At 37.9% G+C, this 21,616-nt stretch overlaps 2 protein-coding genes across 2 annotated transcripts; both read right to left on the reverse strand.

Moving 5' to 3' along the window:
- Positions 1 to 811: 811 nt before the first annotated feature.
- On the reverse strand, positions 812 to 5,815 carry LOC127988256 (uncharacterized). The gene is made up of 3 exons (XM_052590902.1): positions 4,894 to 5,815; positions 4,287 to 4,356; positions 812 to 1,133 (listed from the first exon to the last, which is right to left on the reverse strand). Exons 1-3 carry the CDS (start codon positions 5,665 to 5,667, stop codon positions 940 to 942), a joined length of 1,038 nt encoding a protein of 345 aa, XP_052446862.1. The 5' UTR covers positions 5,668 to 5,815; the 3' UTR covers positions 812 to 939.
- Positions 5,816 to 5,865: 50 nt separating this feature from the next.
- LOC127986875 (uncharacterized) lies at positions 5,866 to 9,369 on the reverse strand. Its single transcript, XM_052589134.1, has 2 exons — positions 6,973 to 9,369; positions 5,866 to 5,901 (listed from the first exon to the last, which is right to left on the reverse strand). The coding sequence occupies exon 1, from the start codon at positions 9,367 to 9,369 to the stop codon at positions 7,162 to 7,164; it is 2,208 nt and encodes a 735-aa protein (XP_052445094.1). The 3' UTR covers positions 5,866 to 5,901; positions 6,973 to 7,161.
- Positions 9,370 to 21,616: the final 12,247 nt, after the last annotated feature.

The following is a 21,616-nucleotide window of genomic DNA, read 5'->3' on the forward strand; positions in this document are numbered from 1 at the left end:
TAAATAGGGGTGTCAAAATTTATCATTTCTACGATGCAGATGAGGACGATACGGTATCGGTTCAGTAATAGACCATAACCGATTATAATGTACTGACACTTTTCTGACGTCATTTGTCGCGGTAGCATACAATGGCAGAGGGAGGCGAGACGCGAGTGCGAGTAATTAAAGATGCTCCAACTACTTTTAAAGCCTACATCTGGGCACATTTCAGCTTTTATGAACAACCTGGTAAGCACATCCTGAAGAAGACGCACTTTGTGCACTCATGTCACGCACAAATAGAATATGCAGGAGGTAATACCACTAACTTGATAAACCACGTTAGCCGTTTTCACCCCGAGCTGTTAACGCCTGGCAGAGTCTGATTGCTTTTAGAGATGCACGGACGAGCTCCAACGCTGAATCCACAGCCAAAAATAAATCATCCACCCGCCCCAACAATTTTCTCTGACTTAAGTATCCGCACCCGATGGTCAAATTACTATTATTCTGTGTTGTTATGCGTGATTATAAATGGATGATAGTTACCTTCAACAGCGGACTCAGCGACGGTTGATGCGTGCATCTTTAAAGGTAACATAATACACCGATTAATAAACGCTGCTTTTAAATGAATATTTCTTTAAAACAATTTATATGACAGATTTTTCTTTTCTTAATGGCATAAACAAGCTTTACTCCCAACTGGAATGTCACTGTTTCAACAGGCGAGCACACACACGCGCACTCATCACTTTTGAAGAAAAATGTCAAATTGAGTATGCGGTGCATCGCGATGCAGTGTGATATCGAATTGAACTGAATCGATGACATGATAATCGTAATCGAACCGAACCGTGAGACCAGTGTCAGTTCACACCCCTAATTTTAAAGGGAGAAGATGATTTTGAACAGCTTTTCAATTGTCAATTTGCTTTTACACTGTAATCAAACTATTTAAGATAAAAAATACCTCTGAACAAACTCCAGTGTTGTGCTGGCTTCCACCTGATACTCTAGATTGAATACATAGTAACAGGCGAAGAGAGCGGCCAAGGCAGTGGTGAAGTCTGCCATGTGAGCACCAGGTGGGATTACGACCCTCCCCTCGATCGACAGCATCCATTTTTTTGCAGTCAGGATTGTCTCTCCTTAGTAAAGACAAGAGTCATCACAAATTATATTTCATAGTAATACATTCTATAAAAGATTTTCTCCACATAAATTATTGTAAAAACAGGGCAGGGAGCATACATATCTTCGAAGCAATGCATCAAAGGGTTAGTTCAGCCAAAAATGAAAATTATGTCATTAATGACTCACCCTCATGTCGTTCCAAACCCATAAGACCTCCTTTTATTTTCGGAACACAGTTTAAGATATTTTAGGTTTAGTCCGAGAGCTCTCAGTCCCTCCATTGAAGCTGTGTGTACGGTCTACTGTCCATGTCCAGAAAGGTAATAAAAACATCATCAAAGTAGTCCGTGTGACATCAGATGGTCAGTTAGAATTTTTTGAAGCATCGAAAATACATTTTGGTCCAAAAATAGCAAAAACTACGACTTTATTCAGGATTGTCTTCTCTTCCGTGTCTGTTGTGAACGCGACTGTTGACGTACGACGCTGCTGACGTGTTTTCTGGTGCAACCAATAACAAAGAAAACACGTCAGCAGCATTGTACGTCAGGGGCGTCACTGCAGTGTTGTGAACGCGCTCACAACAGACCCGGAAGAGAAGAAAATGCTGAATAAAGTCGTAATTTTTGTTATTTTTGTAGCAAAATGTATATTCGATGCTTCAACAAATTCTAACGGACCCTCTGATGTCACATGGACTACTTTGATGATGTTTTTATTACCTCTCTGGACGTGGACAGTATAACGTACATACATTCTCAATGGAGGGTCAGAAAGCTATCGGACTAAACCTAAAATATCTTAAACCGTGTTACGAAGAGGTCTTACGGGTTTGGAACGACATGAGGGTGAGTCATTAATGACATAATTTTTATTTTTGGCTGAACTAACCCTTTAAAGGAACACTCCTTTTTTTTAAATAGGGCTTATTCACATTATTTCCTACATTTAGATAGGTGGGCAAATGCATTTTTGTGTCAGTGCATGCATTGTTTTAGTTGGACTGGGTCGGCGTTAGCTTAGCTTAGCACAATGAATGGAATCCTTTGTTGCCAGCTAGCATGGCCTGAGTAAAAGTGATCAAAAAAATTAAAAAAACCCCACCTAATTACTTCTTGTGGCCTGCGTATTCACAACGAGTACAAATAGCGATCCAGATTAACACTAGGCGATTTCCTAGGCAGATATTGACTTGGGACTATATTATGGGGAAGCACAGGCGAAGCACTGCTGCTTAGGCGAAGCACTGCTACTTCGGCGCAGAGATATCACGCAACACATGAAATCCCACGACTTCCGTCAACATACCGGCGTGAATAGTAGCTGCCTGGCTATTTTCCTTACAGTACACGAATGGCGATGAACATGGCTGATTTTGAGAGAGACGAAGAGGGTGACTTCTCAGACAGTCAAGAACCAGAACCATACCTATTTGAACCAGAGTTTACAGAAGATGAGCTGCGTGCTTTGGAAATAGACAGGAGGAGGAGGTTGCGATCGCTCAACAGCCTGAGGACGTGAGGATGAGAGCCAACATGAACTGGTGGTGTGAATGTGGGGGAATATGCCAATATATGCCGACGGAAATAGAGTGTCTGTGCTGTAGAGAGTGGGACATGTTTTTGCCATTGATGACCAGGCTCAACACGTCAAATCAAGATGAGCGTGCCCGAAGTTGTGTGTGTCACATCTACAGAGGATTTCACGGCGCTGATCCATTCTGCAGTACTCGATTTTTTTTCCGGTGTGACAAAGTGAACTGGAAAAAACGCCCCACGCCGAATGGACCAAATGGACAGCTGTCCACAGAGTAAGTGATTATTTTAATCATGACGCATGTATAGATCGACCCATATTATACCTGTATTCACATAGAGTTGATGTTTTCATGTGTTGCGTGATATCTCTGCGACGAAGTAGCAGTGCTTCGCCTGTGCTTCCCCATGATATAGTCCCAAGTCAATATCTGCCTAGGAAATCGCCTAGTGTTAATCTGGATCGCTATTTGTACTCGTTGTGAATACGCAGGCCACAAGAAGTAATTAGGTGGGTTTTTTAAAATTTTTTGATCACTTTTACTCAGGCCATGCTAGCTGGCAACAAAGGATTCCATTCATTGTGCTAAGCTAAGCTAACGCCGACCCAGTCAAACTAAAACAATGCATGCACTGACACAAAAATGCATTTGCCCACCTATCTAAATGCAGGAAATAATGTGAATAAGCCCTATTTCAAAAAACGGTGGAGTGTTCCTTTAAAGGATTAGTTCACCTCAAAATGAAAATTTCCTAATAATTTACTCACCCCAATGCCATCCAAGATATCCATGTCTTTCTTTCCTCAGTGGAAGAGAAATTAAGTCTGATTAAAACATTTCTGGATTTTTCTTCGAATAATGGACTTCAATTGTAACCAACGTTTTGAAGTCTAAATCAATGCAGTTTCAAAGATCTTTGAAGTGCTTCAACGGGCTGTGCAGGATCCCAGCTGAGGATTAGGGTCTTATCTAGCGAAATGATTGGTCATTTTCTAAAAAAAAAAATTATAATAATTTATATACTTTTTAACTACAATTGTTAGGATTGAGCTGGGAACTACATGTCGAAAGGTTGCGCTCGATATCGCTGGTGGAAATACACAAAGATGGCCAGCGAAATGGAGCGCGACCTTTCGATGTGATGATGTAGTTCCCAGCTCAATCCTAACAATTGAACTGCATTGATTTGGACTTCAAAACGTTGGTTACAATTGAAGTCCATTATTCAAAGAAAAATCCAGAAATGTTTTCCTCAGACTTAATTTCTCTTCCACTGAGGAAAGAAAGAGATGGATATCTTGGATGGCATTGGGGTGAGAGTAAATTATTAGGAAATTTTCATTTTGAGGTGAACTAATCCTTTAAGCAGCAATAACTGGTTTGGTGATAGAAAAACTATGAGTGATACAGGCATAGCAAGCAATCTGAAATAGCAATCACGACATTATAGGTGGCTACTAAAGATGAGAGATTACTCCACATAACTTAAATTTGGAGTGATTGTGCTGTTACTGACTGGTGCAGAAGCAGAGAATGACACAACACACATTCACTAGTGTTTTCCAGAAACTTTGCTTTGCTTGTGCCCTATACATTCAAAGGATTCGTTAACATTGAATGTGAAACTTACCAAGCATGATGATCCTTGGAGTGACTGGGAGAGACAGCTGGGCCTCTGCGTCTGCGGGAGTGGTAGTCTCCTATGCCAGCAAAGATAAGAGTTACTTGAAACAAGGTAGACTGTATATTATCTCTAGGATAGAAAAAGCTTTTTGAAATTTGTTAATAAGGAAGCAATGAGCAATGGTCCTTTTTTTTTTTTTTTGCTCTGAAGGTTTGTGAAAGGTTTACACAAAAAATTAACTAAGTACCACAATATCTTTTTCAATTACAACACTACATCAATTTTCTCTTAATTAAAATATTGTGCTCACAGTGGACAACAGTGACTTTACCCAGCATTTACCCAGGAATTGAGATAGAAGCTTGCACCATGTGGGTTATATTGTGAGGTGAGGTCTATCAAGGAAAAAGTGCTCAACCACCAATAACATAAACCTGACACAAACCTGTATTTACTTGAAAAACTGGAGGTTCGTCAACCTGCATTAACAATTTGAGGGGGGGGGGGGGGGGGGGGGTTCACTCTAATCAGTGAAAATGATTCTTCCACAATAAATGTGACAATTAATTGTTGAAAACTCCAAATAAAAGATTTAAATAATTAAGGAACTTACATCAGCAATGAGAAAAAGTGACTCCTCTTGCTCTTTGAAGTGTGCCAACATCACAAGCATCGCTGCTAGGCCATCAGATCCTTCTCGGTCCTTCTTTATGGCTTCCTTCAGAACAGCTCTTACTTCTTTCCTCCACTTTGTAATCTGACTACTGAAGAAATCCAGGAGTCTTTTACCCTTTTTGTCCATATCTTCATTCAGTCTTGTGTATAGTTCAACATTGGTGAGAGTGGTGAAGTGTGACAATAAAAACTTCTGTGAAAAGAGAAATGGCCACTCTTTACCCACATCCAGAATGCTTGGGGAAAGCTTTGCGTTGATGTATTCCCGCTGTTTGGCATAAGTGATTGCCATTAGGTCTTCTACCCTTCCTCTCTCAGCGCCCTTTAGTCCCTCTCGGCTGAATATATCAATCATCTCAAGCTTCTTTTCCTCTAATGATGCTGATGTTTCCCCATCTGGATAGTCCGCTGGCTGCCAACGAACACACCCATAACTGTCGATTCTTGCACATGTAGCTACTGCTGGCTGGTCATCATCACCATCCTCATAATCTCTCTGGGTGCGTTTGTGCTTCCTCAGACGGGAAAGAGAGTTGCCTCGATTCAAATATTCTACTCTGGTTTTGAGCTGATTTATAACGCTGAAATACCCACATCCAATTAGCTCCCCCTCTTCATTTTTGTCTAAAAAGCTATTTGGATATTTTTGAGTTATAGCTTTAGCCACTACCACACACTCTCTGCGAGTAGGGTTCAAGGAACGCTCTCTCATCGCATCAACAGTGACTTTTATCAAGTGTCTGCGGTCATCCGGAGCTGGCCTCTCACCAGCATCTACTGCTCTTCTAAGAGTCAGCCTCACTTTGTTCCATGGCACCTCAAAACTGTTCACCCATGCAGAGATGGGACTTATAGATGATATGGGGGCATGTGCTGGAATAGGCAACTGACAGTGGCTCAGACGATGTAGGGCTCAGCTGGGGATTTGAAGGACCTGCATTACACACTGTGAAAGCACAGAATAGTCAGGTGAAAATAAGGTTTGACCCCAAAAAAAAAAAATCTAACAAAAGTTTTCTTAGTGGTTTACAATAGTATCAGATGTACTTAAACTAAAACTTAAAAAAAAAAAAAAAAATCAAAATGGTGGCCGTCAAGTCCTTATAGGTGGGTCAATATAGGGTTAAACCAACAAAATTTATATAAAATGATTTTTGTTTGTTTTTTTGGATTCTGGTACAGTTCAAATATACAAACTATAAAAAATACTAAATAACAGACTACAATGTATTTAAATGTGACCTTGGGAAAAGGGTCATTTCAAAAATGGTTGCCATGGCTCCATCTCAATTACTAATCAGCCTAGATGGGTGATTTGAGGTCAACTGATGGCAAACAAGAAAATTATTTTACATGTTAACATTGAAATATTTTTGATGATGTGCTTTTTTCCAGCCGCATTGCAGGTGTATGTTAAAATCAATGTGTTTAAAAAAAGAGCAAATGCAATGCATGACTATGGGATCTGCATGGATGGGGGAATATGGGCAATATTTTAAATGCTGTTTTCAATTGCAATGCGACCACTATCCTTCTGTACTGTATTGCACTGTTCTTACATACTTGGGCCTATAATCAAGTGATTAGGCTCTTTGGAAAGTTGTGGGTCTGTAGTTTTGCGTGGAATAACTGTATCTAGTGCAGAGACAGCATTGCAGAGGCAAGAATATAGTTTTTATTTTTCCCTTATATACCATCTTTTTTTTTTTTAAGCAAATTTGGCTTTATATGCTGCCATTAGCAAACAGCAAACTGCACATCCAGAAGGGCATCTATTGCCGCGGGGGATTTCAATAATTCTAACCTCAATCTGTACTCCTCAAGTTCTATCAACATGTCACCTGCCTGACCAAAGGGGACAGAATCTTGGACCAGGTATACACTAACATCCACATATAACAACTTTTTTTTTTCTTTTTTTTTTTTTACAAAATTATGATTGAATGATTGCGGATTTATTTAGTTATTAATTGTAGCGGATCAACTAATATATGTTAATTAAAAGAACTAATCTCACCTTTCAAGGAATGAATAATTTTTCTGCACTGAATGGGTGTGAGCAGATGTTTGATGTCATCTTCTTGAATAAACTGCAGATCATCTGGTCCTTCAACACCTACTTTCACCAACTCATTGACTAAAGTTTCAAGCTTTGCTTCATCTAGCTGTGGTAGCACGGCCTGTATTGCCTTCTCAATGGAGTCCATTACTCATTCTTCTGAAACACAGAATGATGCAGAGCAACAAGATTAAGACCAAATTGATTATATACAGAAAGAGGGTAATAATCTGCAAGATTCTCTACAGTCAAACACTGATATTGTGCTTCTGAGTTGCTTTGTAAGCAATAAACACCAAGATCCACAACAGGCACAGACTGATACTGCTGGACAACAAAATGTACGTTTGCCTCGTTTACCAGTATCAACAGTATTTTCCCAAGTAGATACCCTGTGTCATTTTGGTCCACTACAACAGTCATGCCTCTTTTGTACAGAGTGCCTTTGAAAGTGACAGAGGGTGTTTCAGTAGTGTCTTCTGGGCGGAGACCCTTGAGACTGATAGCTCTCTGAATGCCAATCTGGTACAGTTGGTCATCGAATTTACTTGGTTGGCCCATTTGCAGAGTTGGAGGAAATAAGTTACCAGCATGTAAATATGCTTGTAGCAACTGGTGTCTTTCTGCTAAGGTACTGCAGAGGTTTTTAAAGTTATGCAGTTTCCTTGCACACTGCTTAAAATATGAGTGCTTGCTTTCAAAGCGCAATGTCCACAACCTAATGAGGGGACCAAACTGAAGAATGAGTTCTGGGTAATGGACAAGATAGTGGTGTTTGGGTTTAAGTGTCTTTTCTGGGAATGTGGCAGTTCTTAGCTGGATGTATTCCTCAATGAGAATCTTAAGGTATGCTACTTGGTTGGTATGGATCTTGGGTGCACATATCAAATCCACAATTTCTCTGAGCTTTAAGCACAACTGCCACACCTCATCATCAAGTGGATTTTTGATTCGGTCTCCAACCAGAATAGGAAAGAGACGTAAGAGGCACCAGTTTTGAGCAGCATGTCCTCCCAGCTTCTCCGCATTAGTTTTAACCTCACATGGCTTGTTATTTGCATCACTGCCTAGGTATGTGAACTGTGATATAGTCCGATTCAGTTGACCATAGGTAAAGTGTTTGCCCACTGTCACTAAGTGCTTAATGTACATAGCAAGATCAAATGAAACAACCCCTTCAAACAGGTCATGACCCAGGCACGGAGGGAGCCCTGGCTGGCAAACATGAAAATATTTCAACTGATTGAAAATTGAGTCAAATTTTACTCCACTGTTCATCTCCTGGTCTGCCAGGTCTGCCACACTATTTTTGTAACTCTCTATGGTTCTTTTAGGACCAAATTTGCAGGGATCTGTTTGAAAAGACACTCTGTCGATGACACAGTACCGGCAAAAATGTGTGCTTTTACTGAAGTTTTCAGTAAACCCGCCAATACTGTGTGACCCCAGATTATCTCCAGTAATGGCAATCACAGAGCCTTTTATTTTCTCCTCAGCACCATATTCAATTCCATTTTCCTCCATTTCTTTTAAGTCACTGACTAAAGTGGAGAACACTTTTTCTTGTCCAAAAAATTGGAAATCCTTCTCTCTGCACAACATAACAAGTTGCATTGGATCAATGGAAGACCTGTTGTGTGGTGCAATCTCTGCAAGTGTCATGTACATGGCCAGTATTTTGTGTTTTTTTCTGCCTGAGCCCAGTGCGTTCGCAACTTCGAAAGAATCCTGATACAAGATGAGAGACAATGAAGATGGTGAATCTCGTAAAAGTATATTCTCTTTAAAGTTTCTACCATCTCTCACATCTTCCTGAACATCAGGATTTGTTTCTGTGTCAGCTTTAGCTTGGGCATACTGTTCTTTAACAGAGTTCTGAGAGAGGAGTGATTTTACTGTATCCTTGATGGGCACGTACTGGTAGAACCTCTCTTTGCCTTTAGCATCAATGCCCAAATAAGTCTTGACTGGCTCAACATAGCTAAATCTGCTCTTAAAGAAGGTTTTACGGGTTTGATCTGTTCTAAACACTCCTTCGTTGCACATTTTCAGAAGGTTATCTTTTGAGAGATTATCAAGGAGCCTCTTAATATCACTTTCAGGGACATTCAGATTTGTTAACTCTTCATGCATCCTAGACAATAGATGAGTCAAACCAGTGTTGTGTACCTCTTGTATTTCCTCTATTAAGGTCTGAATTGTACTGGCTGGTAACAGCATTTTAGCCTGCATTCGGAGATAAAACATGGCCAGATTGTTCATAAAATCATCTGTGTCCACTTCATCTTCTGTGTTGTCATTATCATCGTCAAAAGTGGTCTCAAAAGTGTGATCTAGTTCACTGTCTGATGACATGGAGGCACAGGTGATGTTAGTACTAGCAGCACTGGTAGAACTTTGGCTAATACGTGGAGAAGTAGATATACTCTTGTGTTTCCGATTCAAGTGCGAGGCAAAGGTTGAATGGACACGGAAATGTTTTAAACAATTAATATAAGGGCATGACACTTCTGTGCCATATTTAATATGCCACTGAAGATGTTCATGTAAGCTTGGAAAATTTGCTGACACATAGTTACAACCTTCAACAGAGCAAGCCAAATCAACTCCATCAATGTTCCTTTTAAGTACTGGTTTAGCGGTCTTCTTGTGAAAACGGTACATGTGGCTCTGAACGGCACCATGAGTCACAAAAGTGGCAAAGCATTTTGCTACGCCACATGGAAATCTAAAGTTAGCTAGATTTCTGTGTATGCTCAAATGACGAACAAATGCAGTAATTGAAGCTGTGGTGAAATTACAGTGCTTGCACGAGTAATTCATCTTGATGGAAAGCTAACTAATTATACTCCTAGCGCTAGCTGTATACACTTGGCTTTCCACAGCCTGACAAGGGTGTGGCACTGAACTTCTATTTTTCCTTTTTTTATTTTTATTTTTTGCTCTAAGTAGTGATGGTAGAGTTACTTACTGATTTTCTGGAAGTCCCGATAAGCAGTCTGTGAAGGATCCGCGATTCCAAGATGGAAACTCCGGCAGAGGCCACGGGTGGGAAAAATACATTAACGTTAAAGCCTGTGAAAACGTCTCCGTCGGAGCTCTCACGGAAACGTTTTCGCTGAATTCCTCTCAGGCAAAAAGTGAAAGATATCAACACAAAGACGAAAACAAAATAAATAACTTTACAACCACAAGACAAATCCGTGTATAAAGAAACGTAAATTTGAGTAATAGTCTGTTATTAACGGAGCTTAACGTTAACGGCTGCGAAGACGTCTCCGTCGGAGCTCTCACGGAAACGTTTTTGCTGAATTCCTCTCAGGCAAAAAGTTAAAGAAATCAACACAAAGACGAAAACAAAATAAATAACGTTACAAGACAAAACCGGGTGTAAAGAAACTTAGATTTGAGAATTAACGGAACTTGTCTGTCACTGACGACGAGTCAGAAATTCAAGTGCTGCTGCCTCTTTCGCGCTTTTTTCCCCCACAGATACTAGATCGTTCTAGACTGGGTAAACTCCGCCCACTCTGGCGCTTTGATTTCGCCAAACAGCTCTGGAAACTTGCACCTTTATCTCTCCTTCTTCCGAAGGAAAAAAATATATATAACACTGATGTCTGTAAAATAAAAATCCCATGGTACGTATTTATGAGTTAACCAGACAGCCCCAATTTTGGGAAGTAATGCACATGACATAGCCTACCCAAAATAAAAAGGCTGCTGCTCATAAGTCATTCTGAATAGACACATAACCTACATATATTTACAAAGCTTGAGAGTTTTGGCTCAAGTTCAAAACTCAAAATTAATCAGATGTTATTAATATCGAGATATATAAGCTCAAAAATAAAAACAACAAATATTAAGATTATATTTATTAAATGTATAAAATATTAATATTTAAATATTAATATACATAATTATGTGAATATACTATTGCAACTTATAACCAATGGTCATGCTTCAGTTCAAATCTGAGGATGATATCTCAAAAAATTATGCGTTTATGAAGCCTATATTGTTAGACCATGTCAGCGGAGACTTTGGAGAAGTTTAAGATAAGGCTTATCAAATATTTTATTGCCCTGTTAACACCCATTTACACCCAAACACCCATTTACAGTCACAAAACAAACAAACTAACAAAAAATATTCTTGGAATCTTATGTGAATTCTTTAAAAAATATATATTGTATGGAATAGAAACCTGCAGCAGGTGCATCAGAGTACAAGTTACATGACACATTTTAATTTATTAATATTACACTTTTACTTAAAGCTCACCATCGAGTATTTACATCATATTCCGGTAATGAATTATGAACAACAATAATCTGGAGTTGTCCATGTGAAAGGGGTACAAAGAAAGATATGATAAAAAAAGGAAAATTACAGTAGTTTACTTTACTATTTACAGTACTATAGTGGCTAAATTGTGATTTTTTTACAGTATTGCTTTGACTACTGTGATTTCAACTGTAATGCTTGGACTACTGTGATTTTTACAGTCTTACTGTAAACTTTACAATATTTTACTGTAAAAATCTTATACAGTAATGTTACTGTGAAATCGACAGTAAATTACTGTAGATTTCACAGCCATTTTTTACAGTGCTGGAAAACTCCGGTTGCCTCTGAAATCCCTGGAAGAGGAGTTTAAAGTGACTCGGGCACGCGAGGTGGTGATGTATAGAGACTCCAACGACCCAAAGGTGGCTCAGGCAGGAGTGCTGGTGAGGACAGGGGGAAAGTGGAGCGCCCAAGCCGCTGTGCTGGATGCACTGGCACGTCTGAGGCACAAAGAGCTTGTGGGAGTGGTGGCCCGAGGCAGAGCAGGCTTGGGGATGTTCCCAACACCTCCTCGACATAAAGATTTGAAGGGGAAGGAGAAACGCAGCCGAATACAGGAAGAGGTCAGAGCTGCTGTGGAGGAAGGAAGGATGAGTAGAGCAGCTGGAATGGGGCAACAGGGGGCCTGGACAAGGTGGGAGCAGGCCATGGACCGCAAGGTCACCTGGACGGACCTCTGGCAAAGCGAGCCACACCGCATAACCTTCTTGATTCGGGCAGTGTACGACGTCCTGCCTAGCCCAGCAAACCTCTGTACGTGGGGAAAAGCAGACACACCAACTTGCCAATTGTGCCCAGTTCAGGGAACACTGGAGCACATTCTGAGTTCTGCCCAACAGCGCTAGGCCAGGGTGAGTACACTTGGCGTCACAACCAGGTGCTGAAATCTATTGCAGACACCATCAGCAAAGAGATCAGCAAAGCCGGCCGAGGGAGCAACACCAATTGCTCAATCGCATTTGTTAGGGCAGGAGAACAGCCACAAGCAGGGAGGAAGACACCAGCAGGGATCCTGGCATCAACCAAGAACTGGAAACTATCTGTGGATTTGGAGAAGCAGCTGAAATTCCCCCAGCACATTGTCAGCACAACTATGAGGCCAGATATCATTCTAGTCTCAGAGAGCACCAAGAACATAATCGTCATGGAGCTGACTGTGCCATGGGAGGACCGCTTGGGAGAAGCCCACGAAAGAAAGACGACCAAATATGAACATCTGGTCACAGACTGCCGAGCACAGGGCTGGAAGGCGAGATGCATGCCTATCGAGGTTGGCTGCAGAGGATTTGTGGGGCGCTCCCTTCACAAAGCCTTTACTGCGCTGGGCATTACAGGAACAACAAGGAGCAGAGCCATTAAGAGCATCACCGACGCAGCCGAGAAAGCCTTGAGATGGCTCTGGATCCACAGAGGAGCACCATGGGGGCAAGCGAGTGCTACCTGAACACAAGTCGCGGTCTGATCAACCGCTGCTGGGTCGCCTGGGCGAGGGTGTCTGATGTTGAAAGACCCGAAACATCCAAGGACCTCAGGCAACATCACTGATGATGTGTTCAGGTGCATCTGAAGATGTGTTTCAAGAAGAATTTAGAGGTGGATAAACGCACTTTGGAGGTGGGTAAACGCTATTTCTGAATTTTGGGAGGTGCGTAAACAGCGTTTACGTGCGTTTAGCCTCCACTACATCCCTGGTTTTGACCATAAATCTTTGCCACATATGATCATTCATAGATGACAAATTGCTGTATTGTAGTTAATGAGATTCAGTGCTGAATGTGAGTCATGTGACTCTCTCCTGGTTCAAAGGAAACAGTTTAATCTCCAGCATCAGTGTGTCTGATCTCAGTATTAGTCTCTCTTTACCTCTGGAGTTGAAACATCAGGATACAATCACCTTCAGCTGTGTGCTGATAAATGCATTAAATAATACTAAACCATATTATGGTAACATATTTACATCAAACTGCTGACATCAAGTTGATTCTTGTGGCCTCGCAGACAGAAAACATGTTTCTTGCAGTGTTCAATTTACACACTTTCCTGCCACAAAAAACTCTTCACTGCACATTTATTGCCTAGCACTTGTATTTCTTTCAGAAAATATAATTGTATAGTGTTAACGTGATATTTAATAGATATAATGTTCCTGGATGTGCTGAACAGTTTTGACACAAACATTGTTTGGTGATTTAGGTCAGATAGTTTAGAGTTTTTAAATTGTCAAGGTTCAAAACAAAGGCAAATAAACTGGTGTTGTGGTTTTACTAAAGCTGTGATCTGATTGGTCATGTGTGCTCCGGTGGGCGTGGCTACTGTTGTTGGTTCAAGACATCAGAGACAGAATAAAACTGATATCATCAAACATGGAACATTTTATAAAGTACAAAGTGTCTTTTGTCAATTCAGTTTGATGCAATTTATTGTGAATATTCGAACACCATGAAGAATACTAAGAGGAAAAAAAAAGGGAAACCATACACGTTGAGATCAAAGTGCTGAGATCAGTTGTTAACATTTCACTTTTTAAAGGTTCATCAAAAAAAATAGTTCGTAATGGGGAAATAAGTCTGTGGTCACATTCACACAGAAGGCAAGTGATAAATGTAACCACAATGTTGGCTGATTTTATTTGACATCTCACACACATACAACCCTATCAAAACCAGTCATATTCAGACTACAATAAACTGCAACAGACACAACATTCACACAACAGTCTTATGTACACAAGCTTGTTTATTTATTTATTATTTTAATTAGCTTAACCAATACAAAAAACATGTTTTCAGCATGGGTGTGTGCAATTTATATTGCAGGGTAAAACATCCAAGTATCGTTCCTTTATATTTTACCACAGGCCTTGTTTAACATAAAACTATATTATATTTTGACATCATGGCCGCTGCACTCTATAATGTTAATTTAAGCCTGACCTTTTTATTAATCATACATTACATATTTTACCCAGTCATCTTGTTTTATTAATATTTATTATGATTTTTTTATATTTTTCCTATGTATTTCTTATACATAATTTTTAACAACATAAGATCAGATCGCTTGAACAGCTGATGAAGCTCTGTTTATAAACGCTAAATTCAGACACCAAGGTTATTAATAAATTATACAAATATTGTAAATACAGCAGTTAAAATCTTGTTAGTCCTCTTCTTCTTCTTCTTTTTATTTTGTTGGTCATAAATATGAGGGCTCTCTGAAACAGCTTCGTTTGTGAGTCAGACAGAATCCTGTTGTGGTCGGAGCTTTTTTGAGGTCAGTGTAGCACAAGTTCAGCTAAATGAATGTGGTTTATTCAGTTGGATGAACAGCTGAAACATTAAAATGTGTCTGTTAATGGCTCTGTAGTTTAGTATATTTTGTCCGCCGCCTGTTGATATGAACTCTGCAGTCTGACATCCATTCTGCTGTAAACAGTCACATAAAGACATACAGTCACATAAAGATCTGTCAACACTGATGTAAAAAAAAAAAAAAAATATATATATATATATATATATATATATATATATATATATATATATATATATATATATATATAATTTATATTTATATATTTAATATATTTATTTATTTATTTTTATTTATTTATTTTCTTGTCCTAGCTCTTGTTCTCTCCAGACTGGACTATTGTAATGCTCTCCTGGCTCTTCCTGCATGTACTGTCAAGCCTCTTCAACTGATCCAGAATGCAGCAGCGAGGGTTGTCTTCAATGAGCCAAAAAAAGCTCACGTTACTCCTCTCCTCATCAGGTTACACTGGCTACCAGTAGCCGCTCGTTTTAAAACCAAGGTACTGATGCTTGCCTACAAGACGACCACAGGCACGGCACCAACTTACCTAAACTCACTGGTTAAATCTTATGTGCCCTCCAGAAGTTTGCGCTCTGCAAGTGAACAACGCCTTTTGGTGCCATCCAAAAGAAGTTCAAAATCACTCTCACGGACCTTTTCCTGGACTGTGGCCAGCTGGTGGAATGACCTCCCAATCTCAATACGTACAGCTGACTCATTTTCAAGAAACATCTAAAGACTCATCTCTTCCACCTGCACTTAACCAACTAATATTAGCACTTTTCTTTTTCTTGTCTTTTCATTTATAAAAATATGATAAAAGCATCTGCTAAATTATTAAATGTAAATGTAAATGTAATATATATATATATATATATATATATATATATATATATATATATATATATATATATATATATATATCAAATAGATATATATAAGCAGAGTAAAAAATTTAGTTAATCTGTTTGTAAAATGAAGATTAAGCAAAGTTGGATAATCTGATTCCCATTGAATGGTTCTATTAGAGATTTACAAAAGATAGGTGATTGTAAAAGACATTACTATTGTGCAAGGCTCTAGCCTACTGTGAGCTGACAGATTTTCATAGATGTTTTTTGTTATTATTCGTTAATTATTAAAATTATACAAATTATTCCTACTTCAAAATGAAACTCAAAATTAAGGGTCCTTTATAAAACTCATAACAAAACTTAGTGTAGCTTACTAAATAATGAGTGTGTTCTGTTAGTAATAAAACAACAGGGTGCATTAAAAAAAAAAAAAAAAACCTTTCACGCTTGTGCGCGTTCACGTGGTAGGATGTGCAGTCCTAGTCCTGTCTAGAAACCTCAATCGATGTCTGTGGTGATTGTAACAGAAGTTTCTGACACCTGCTGAAGGAATATGATTCTTCTTTTAGTTTTGCTGCGTTTATGGTTGTGGCATTTTGGTGAGTTATTTTGTGTATTTCTTGCAATACGAGTAAAATAACATTATGTCATCAAATAGGAGCTACGCAGCTAACAAGCGGATAAGAGTACTTATGTGAAACTTAGTCACTTTTCATATTTCAGAATTTATATTTAACTGTTGCAGTAACTGTTGAATATATTTGTTTGTTTTATAGTTGTTCTTACTGCGCATGTTCAATGATGTCATTTTTTGTAGTTCTTTTGAAAAGATATTGATGCAGATGCAGTAAGTTCAGACGAACGGAAGAACACCAAGCTTTTGCCAGTTTCATAATTGTATTTCATATAGCATAAATTGACTCACAATATCTCTACAAATAAGTTGTTTAGAAGATATCGCTGAACAAGAAGATTATGCTGTATTTGAGAAATGTGATTCTTTATTGACTTGGAAGAATAAACCACGATGAAGGAAACTTTGAGACTTTGAGTGATGCATAAAAGATAAGAAGATATGTGTCAAAACTTTTGAAATAATTGCAAAGATACTGTCCCTAACAGTATATTTCAGTTTATTCGCGCCTTTCTACATTTTCCCCAACATGCTATTCTTGCATTTAGTTTGAAAAAAAAAAGTTTAAAATTTTAGATTAAGAGTTCATATATGAATGTGTTTCAGGAGTGTTTGTTGAAGCAGGTGAAATGAAGAGTTTGTCAGTGATGGAGGGAGATTCAGTCACTCTACACACTGATACTGACACACAGAGAAATGATGCAGTGATACAGTGGATGTTTGGAGCTCAAAACCCAGATATTGTCATTGCTGAAATCAACAGAGATGCAAATATCAGTAATGTTACTGATGTGAGATTCAGAGACAGAGTGAAGATGGACATTCAGACTGGATCTCTCACCATCACAAACATCAGAACCACAGACTCTGGACTTTACAAAGTAGAGATCACCACAAATAAAGAAGTAGAGATAATGTTTAATGTTACTGTCTATGGTGAGTACAGCAGCAGGGTTTGGTCTTTTCTCTTCAAATCTGTTTTGACCATAAATCTTTGCCACATATGATCATTCATAGATGACATATTGCTGTATTGTAGTTAATCAGATATAAGAAAAACATGATTAAAATTGTCCCCTGAGTGAACAGACTAAGAGATCTCAACAAAGTTTTGACTGATTTCTCTTCATGGTCTGATATTTTCCAGCTCTTCTTCCCGTTCCTGTCATCATCAGTAACTCTTCACAATGCTCTTCTTCATCTTCATCAGTGTCTAAATGCTCACTGCTGTGTTCAGTGCTGAATGTGAGTCATGTGACTCTCTCCTGGTTCAAAGGAAACAGTTTAATCTCCAGCATCAGTGTGTCTGATCTCAGCATCAGTCTCTCTTTACCTCTGGAGGTGAAACATCAGGATAAAAACATCTACAGCTGTGTGCTGAACAACAACATCAGCACCCAGACCAAACATCTGGACATCAGTCAACTCTGTCAGCCGTGTGCAGGTACAGCAGAGATATTTGTGTATATTTATTGCGTTATTCTGTTGGTTGTGTTCAGGTGTGTGAAGTAAGCAGTGATATGAAAGCTGTGTAATTCTTTGTGATATTAGCCTATAGCAGATGAGGTTACTCTAATAATGTCTGTCTCTCTTCAGGCGTTAAAAATCAAACAGTGCTGATATCTGTTGCTGCTGGAACTCTGTTTATTGTGGCTGCAGTTGGGATGTTCTGTGTCTGTAGGAAATGTAGAAAAACAGACCAAGAAGGCATGTATAACTAAAGTACAGCTAATACATTGTAAAAGTACATACATGTGTTTACAGTTTATATATATATATATATATATATATATATATATATATATATATATATATATATATATATATATATGAAGAAACAGAATTTAATACATTTGTCATTATTGTTAAAATAGTAGTCGAGGCCCATGAGGAAGAGATAACTTATGCTGAACCAACATTCTGTAAAAGAAATGCACAAAAAACGGTAAGAAAAAAATAATAAGTTATTAATGACTTTGCCCTGTTTCTGCATTAGATCTAGTTACCCATTTTCATTCGCCATATTTTCCATTGTAGAATTCCTATTAGAATTAGTGTTTCTGTTGCTCATCCCAGTTACTTCAGTGAACTGATAATCACAGAAATAGAAAAAGTTGCAAAGAAATCATTTATAATTTACATAGTAAATATTACTATATATACTATATATACTATATATACTATATATATATATATATATATATATATATATATATATATATATATATAAAATATTTGTAATCTTTTATTTTTGTAATCAGTACTCAAAAATACCAGTGTTGTGCTAGTTACTAAGAAATAGTAACTAGTTACAGTTACTAGTTACTTCATTCAAAAAGTAACTCAATTACTTTGTTGATTACTTACACCAAAAAGTAATGCATTACTGTTAAAAGTTACTTTTTAGTTACCTTTTTAAAGAAAAGTTCTTTAATGTTCCCATTAATTCCCTTTTATGTGTTATGGTCTATAAAAACACAAAACTGTCTTAAACATATATATATATATATATATATATATATATATATATATATATATATATATATATATTATTGACAACCATAAATTATATGCAATAAAAAGAAAACATAAAAAATATAAATGTTGTTTAAAAATGAAATCTATGTTATCATAACTAGCTTCCTGAAAAGCCGGCGACTCCACAGTAGAGACAGGCTGCATGTTTTCAGCAATGTTTTACTTGTAGGAGAAAAACATACAGTCCGTGGCAATGGTATTGCAATCCGTCTCCTCAGTTTATAAACCGAATTCTTAAACCGTTCCGTCGGTTAAACAAATTTTCAATCCGTGCACTCAGAGAATTTAATCCGTACCCACAAATTCATTATCCGTGCGCAGCTTTCGCAATCCCATCCCTCGGATTTGTAAACTCAAGGCTTTGTGGCTCTGCCCCCACCGGCAGATATAAGACCATGATCAGCTTTTTAGTGTTTATTTTACATTAATCACCAATAGGATAAAACACCGCCGCCTGTGTTTTATAGCCTAAAATAAAAGCTACAAAGAAGAAGAAGAGTAGGTAAAAAGCAATACAAAATAATGTGCTGTTTATGCTGTCATTATTTTTCAAACTGAATGTAATGTTATAATAGGCCTAATTATTTAATAATAACATTAACAGTGAAACATGCATCTAACTCTGTTTGGAGCTTAGTATAATAAAATCAACAAAATAAGTCTTAATGTTAAGAAAGAATAGTACACAAACACAGCAAATTATCTAGTGTTGAATTTTAGAGGATTAACACTAGCTAGTGTAAACAGCCCCCTCTGGTAGTGTAAATATGCAGAGTTACCTTTATTAACACTGTTGAGTGTTAATAGTCACATCCGGGACATTTACTCGTGTGTACGCGCCTGACCCATCTGAAATATTTTTCACAAACGCCATATACTTTGCTCACGACGGTGGCTCTTATGAGGACAGAATACTGTCAAATAAAGTGTATAATCTTACTCATAAAATGGGTTTTGTAATATCATATCATTTTATAACAACATTTTATTTTCTGTGTGCACATAAACTTTTCTCAACGACATTTCCTTTCGCTCCCGATGCGGAACAGACGAGGACTTCATTTATTTTCTATAAGGGGATTCTGAAAGTAAGTGTTTTTATCTCATTTAAAATATGTGTTTAATAACATTATATTGATTTATAGCGATATTTATGTTCTGTTCTCTCCAAAACTTTTTCTCAAGCGAGATATTTTCTTTGACTCACGATGGGGAGAAGATTGTGAATTTGTTTTTTTTCAAAGGAAAACACCATAAGTAAGTGTTTTACTTCGTTTACATGTATTTTATAAGATGTTTTTACTTTATGATGATATTTAAATGATGCAGACACTGGTGCAGACACGGGTTAACGTAGAAACAGGAAAAACCAGAATTAAGTGTTTATGGTTTAACCTCATTTAAAATATCTATTTTATAACATCATATTGATTTATAGCGACATTAATATGCGCTCCTACACTTTCCTCAGAGAGATATTTTCTTTCACTCGAAGCGGATCAGACGGGGAAGTTTGTTTTAACAAGGAAAACACAGAAAGTAAGTTTTTTACTTAATTTACTATATGTATTTCGTAAAATAATATTATTTAGTAATGACATTTGTATGCTGTGCGTGCCTAAAGTTCCTAGACGATCTGAAACATTTCTCACAGATTAAATTTGATGTCAAATCAAACCACTGTAAACGCCCCAAATCTAAAATAGCAATATCATTAACGTTAATAGTTTCTAGCAAGTCTCGTGACCAAATTTTGTGATTATACTAAGCATTAATTAAATGAGTTTTCATTAAATACTAGGGGTGTAAAGGTACATAAAAATCACGGTTAGGTACGTACCTCGGTTTTAAAGTCTTGGTTCGGTTCATTTTCGGTACAGTAAGGGAAAGAAATGCAAACATTAAACTGCAGGTTGTTTATTACTATAAACTTTTTAACAATTTGTTTACACTTTCTGTTCCAAAATGTGCAAGCATTAACAGTTTCAGTTTTTAGACCTGCGCAGATTTCGTTATATAGCATTGGACCGATCGGAATTAAGAGCAAAGGTCTGTTTAAATGCCGATGGGAGCTGCGTTTGAATTACAAATTTTTTTTTTCCTAGTTGTAGTGATGGTCACATTCGCGTGATGCCTTATGAAAACCTTAGAATTAGCTGCAGGGCAGGATTTTCGCTGAACGTGGAGACTTCCGCCACTTAATATGGTTGTTTGGAAACACGAAAATGTACCTATGTTCCGCGCACAAAATATTGCATCCGGTCATTCGGTACACACGTGCACCGTACCGAAAGCCCTGTACCGAAACGGTCCAGTACGAATACACGTACCGTTACACCCCGATTACATATTCAATAATATTTTTGATGAATGGATGTGAAATTATTCCGTTTTTTTTCCCCCAATTTTACAGGAGTACTTTTGTGATGCTGCAAGTCGGAGTGGATGTTTTGCTTTGCTGGAAACTGCAGAGAACCACGTCGTCTTATCCTGAAAAAAAGAAAGAAACTACTTTCTCCAAGGGTGTCCAAATGCCATTGGCACAGACTTTGTTCAGTGATCAGTAACATACATACGTCCTCAGTGGGGGTGCAACTGGTGCTGAGATGTTGTGGTTTAAGCAGATAAATGTAAGCACTATAAACCGGATTAAATTGAGAATACATATGGACAAAATACGTTTTTTGTGCCTTTGCACTGATTTGCTTTGAAATTGTTTTAATTATTGTAAAGTATGTTCTTTACATGTATTGAAAACACTGAATGTGAAGACATTTTGGTGCAGGGAAATAAATAAGTGTAAACATACATTGTTTTGTGGATAAATTTCTCTCTCTCTCTCTTTCTCTCTCTCTCTCTCTCTCTCTCTCTCTCTCTCTCTCTATATATATATATATATATATATATATAT

This window comes from Carassius gibelio, chromosome B22 (assembly GCF_023724105.1).
Source record: "Carassius gibelio isolate Cgi1373 ecotype wild population from Czech Republic chromosome B22, carGib1.2-hapl.c, whole genome shotgun sequence".
In the NCBI taxonomy this organism is placed as follows: Eukaryota; Metazoa; Chordata; class Actinopteri; order Cypriniformes; family Cyprinidae; genus Carassius; species Carassius gibelio.

Bases quoted from the DNA above. Each gene is read 5' to 3' on its own strand.
- LOC127986875 (XM_052589134.1), bottom strand. From the start codon at position 9,369: ATGTCATCAGACAGTGAACTAGATCACACTTTTGAGACCACTTTTGAC.
- LOC127988256 (XM_052590902.1), bottom strand. From the start codon at position 5,667: ATGAGAGAGCGTTCCTTGAACCCTACTCGCAGAGAGTGTGTGGTAGTG. The intron at 4,357-4,893 runs GTAAGTTCCTTA...TTGCTGGCATAG, and splicing joins CACTTTTTCTCATTGCTGAT to GAGACTACCACTCCCGCAGA. The intron at 1,134-4,286 runs GTAAGTTTCACA...GTCTTTACTAAG, and splicing joins TCCAAGGATCATCATGCTTG to GAGAGACAATCCTGACTGCA.